This window comes from Phytophthora infestans, genomic scaffold (genome assembly GCF_000142945.1).
Source record: "Phytophthora infestans T30-4 supercont1.102 genomic scaffold, whole genome shotgun sequence".
NCBI lineage: Eukaryota > Oomycota > Peronosporomycetes > Peronosporales > Peronosporaceae > Phytophthora > Phytophthora infestans.
The window spans coordinates 105087-108688 of record NW_003303657.1 but is presented as its reverse complement, the minus strand read 5'-3'; the positions used below and the strand labels follow the sequence as shown (position 1 = coordinate 108688).

Here is a 3602-nt window from a genome sequence, read left to right as displayed (position 1 = left end):
TGACTCTAGAACCGGTACGTCTCGCTAAGAACACCGACGGCTTTGGGTTGACCAAGAACGACCACATTACGATCACCCGCAACAAAATTTACAACCAGGACGACTGTCTCGCCATGCAGTCCAGTACCAACACAGTCTTCAGCTACAACTATTGCTGCGGTAGCCACGGTATCTCGGTTGGCTCTCTCGGTGGCAACAGCGTCGACCAGTCCACTACGGTTCAGGGTCTCACAGTCGAAGGAAACACAATCGTAGATAGCACCAACGGTCTTCGTATCAAGACTATCATCGGTCTTAAGGGTCTCGTATCGGACGTCAAGTACGTCGACAATGAGCTCTCGAACGTCAAGAACGCCATCGTCATCCGCTCGGATTACAGCAAGGCCAAGGGTGGATACACTGGTGCCCCCACAAGTCAAGTGCAGATCACTGGGGTCAAGGTTGCTGGCCTTACCGGCTCAGCTAGTAACCTGTATGACATCAAGACGAACCCCAAGGTCGTGTCGGACTGGACATTCACGGATATTGATGTGAGCGCTTCACTCAAGGGTACGCTCGCCGGAATGCCAAACAACCTTGCCGTTTAACTACACCTATCATTAAAGGCCATGAGTCGTAACCGTAACCCAATAGTCGACAGTAGACATATTGAGCAGGGATATTGAGTCAATTCAACAAATTTGATGTATGCTTCAGTCATATGACTCATAGCGTTGGTCCACCACTTTGGTGATCTCTCCATTTGTATACGTACTACTTTATGCTGACAATGTAGTAATAGGACGAAATATTAGTGTTTTAGACTACGAACGTCGAATACGAAGACAAATGTAATGCTACATTTACACTGTTAACGTATTATAGCGAATACAGTGTAGTGCTCTCCTAGCGAATAAAACGCCCTCCTAATTGAGCGCTCTGTCTGAGAGCGTTTTATAGAAAGATAACGCCATGCGCTGCCGTGGACATTCTATCATCTTTATTTCAACTTTTTTAAGCCAATCGTATCGGAAAGTACCCACATTTCTTGATTGCTACCATTTAACTAGGATCATTTTCAGTTTTGCTGTCATGCCGCCACAACGTATTCCATCACGTGCTGAAAAGCACTTTCGTCAGTTGGGTTGGCCTATAAGCGCATCATGCTTGGTGGCGGGACCGAGAGCGAATTCGCGCCGAAGTTTCATCTCGCTGTCGCATCATCGGTGGTGCTGGCAAGCCACTGCTCGGGACTATCGAGCTCATCGAGCTAACCTACGACAAGAGATTAAAGAAAGGGAGCTACGTAAAATGACAACAGAGCGAAGAGACTTACAGTTTTAGCGCGGAGAATTAAAGGGTTTGATGAGGTTTGAACCCGCGACAACCGTGCTCCCCAAATCCAATGGGGCTGTCTTAACCACCTGAGCTGTCAGCGCTTACCAAAAAATACAACGCCATTGAATACAACACGGTAATTCCTATAGACCGCGCTCTATAATAATTGTACAGTAGACGGCGTTACCTATCGTTGAAGTATCGGTACAGTACTGATAAACAACTTGGTCAACGTTCGCCACAAATAGCTACATGTACTGTGCAGTTTATCGATGATTATGCGCAAGACCACTATAAACTCAGCTATTTTTTTAAATTCACTGTGGCTCCTTAAAAAAGCATTATCAATTCCGTTCGTGGGTTTGCCATGCACAGATCGGCATGTATTACGAGTCGTAAACCTACGTACACGCGTAATTTACGAGGCAAATGTATCCCGCAAAGACTTTTAACAAGCCGTCGATAGCGATTATGCTCGTTTCCTGAAAACCATATGCTTTACTACGATTCGTCACGTTATGAACTACATGTACCGGTACAGTACATGTTTAAGAGCAGTACTGGTACATGTATCGGTATTTTTGATAATACTACTGTAGTAGTACCGATTCGGTACAGCATTTTCTTGGTGTTGTTGAACAACTTGTTCGGGCCACATGTACAGTATTCCGTACTTATATCAATGGTACATGTAGAAAGTGGCTACCGGTACTGTACGACTTTGTCTATAATGAGCTGTCAATCTTACTGATAAGCATTTATACTGAAACAGAATTCTGTAATCTTTGTGGTTGGACTTCAAAGGTGGGTGTATCGACTACCCGTCGTCCTTCATACTAACGATCCATTGTTCCTAATGGATAGACCAGCGAATCGCTGAGCGATTGCTCGAGCAAAAAAAATGATGGGGCTGACCCAACGTTAACCTGAGAGCGCACACCAGGAAATCCTTACCACCCAGCCCCCTATCTCAAACCCCTCACTTCCCAATTTGCCTTCAATTCAGCACTTTCCCCCCTACCCGCCAAAACACAACCATGAAGCTCACGCACGCTGCTCTCACTGCCTTCGCACTCATCGCTGCCACCGTCAATGGCTCACCCATGTTGCGTGAAGAAGCAGAAGGTAACAACAACCCAGTTCAGCAACAGCAAGGCACCAGCACGTGCAACCTCACCGGCACGTACAAGAAGGGCACCGACATCTCGCAATGCAGCACCATCACCGTTGGCTCTCTCAGTGTCCCTGCCGGTGTGACGCTGGATCTCAGCCGAGCCAAGAACGGCGCTACCATTCAATTTACTGGCACGACCACTTTCGGAACGCTCAAGTGGAACGGCCCTCTTGTTACACTGAGTGGAACGGACGTCACCGTGAAGGGCAACGGTAAACTTGATGGACAGGGAGCCTGGTACTGGAAGCAGGGCCAACAAACTACCCGTCCGGTGTTCTTCCAGGCGCACAAGGTCATTCACTCGACGATCTCGGGCTTTACGATCTTGAATGCGCCGTACCGCACGTTCAGCATCGTTGCCTCGATGTACACGACTCTCGCGGGCCTGACACTCGACTCCAGGGCTGGTAACGGCATTGCCACGAACACGGACGGCTTCGATCTGAGCTGCAAAGACCACATTACCATCACAGGCAACACGATCTACAACCAGGACGACTGTCTCGCCATGCAGTCGAGTACCAACACGTTCTTTACGAACAACCACTGCTACAACAGCCCTGAGATTAGTCCTGAGGATGATCCGTTTTCCGATAGAAAAAGGTCCCGAGACCAGAAGCGTATTCTATGCAATCGGTTGTAGATAGAAGCAGGAGCGGTATTCATTCGGCTTTCTGCAGAGTATTGCAACTCGGGTGCTCCAGAGATGGCCACGGCGGGTGCTTCGATAGCAAGCGAGCACATTTCCGGCCGCAGCAATTGCCGGACGTGGTCAAAGTGTACATCACGGAGAAGTACAATGGGCTCGCAGAGCCTCCGAATCAGTGACTACAGGAAACGACTGGACGCCAACACCAGCAACACCAGTTCGCGTTCCAAGAACGCAGGTCTGTATCCGCATCGTCGCCAACGGTCCAGTTACTTAGGCGTATTGCCGAAGTCTCCGAGGCTGAACGGCGTGAACAAGTTCGTGTATTTGCATCCAAGTTCGATATGGTGCCTCCCCCTCCAGTGATCAAGGCGACACAATTGATGCTGCGGCCGCTAAATTCCTGTCAGATCTCGCTAGCCGCTCACAGCTATCGCTACCGGCCTTTGTTCGACTAGTGCG

General features: G+C 48.8%; 1 protein-coding gene across 1 annotated transcript; it reads left to right on the top strand.

The window, feature by feature from the left end:
* Positions 1 to 113: 113 nt before the first annotated feature.
* PITG_19636 (polygalacturonase, putative) lies at positions 114 to 587 on the top strand (the record flags this gene model as incomplete). Its single annotated transcript, XM_002896151.1, has 1 exon — positions 114 to 587. The coding sequence occupies one exon, from the start codon at positions 114 to 116 to the stop codon at positions 585 to 587; it is 474 nt and encodes a 157-aa protein (XP_002896197.1).
* Between the last annotated feature and the right edge of the window lie 3015 nt (positions 588 to 3602).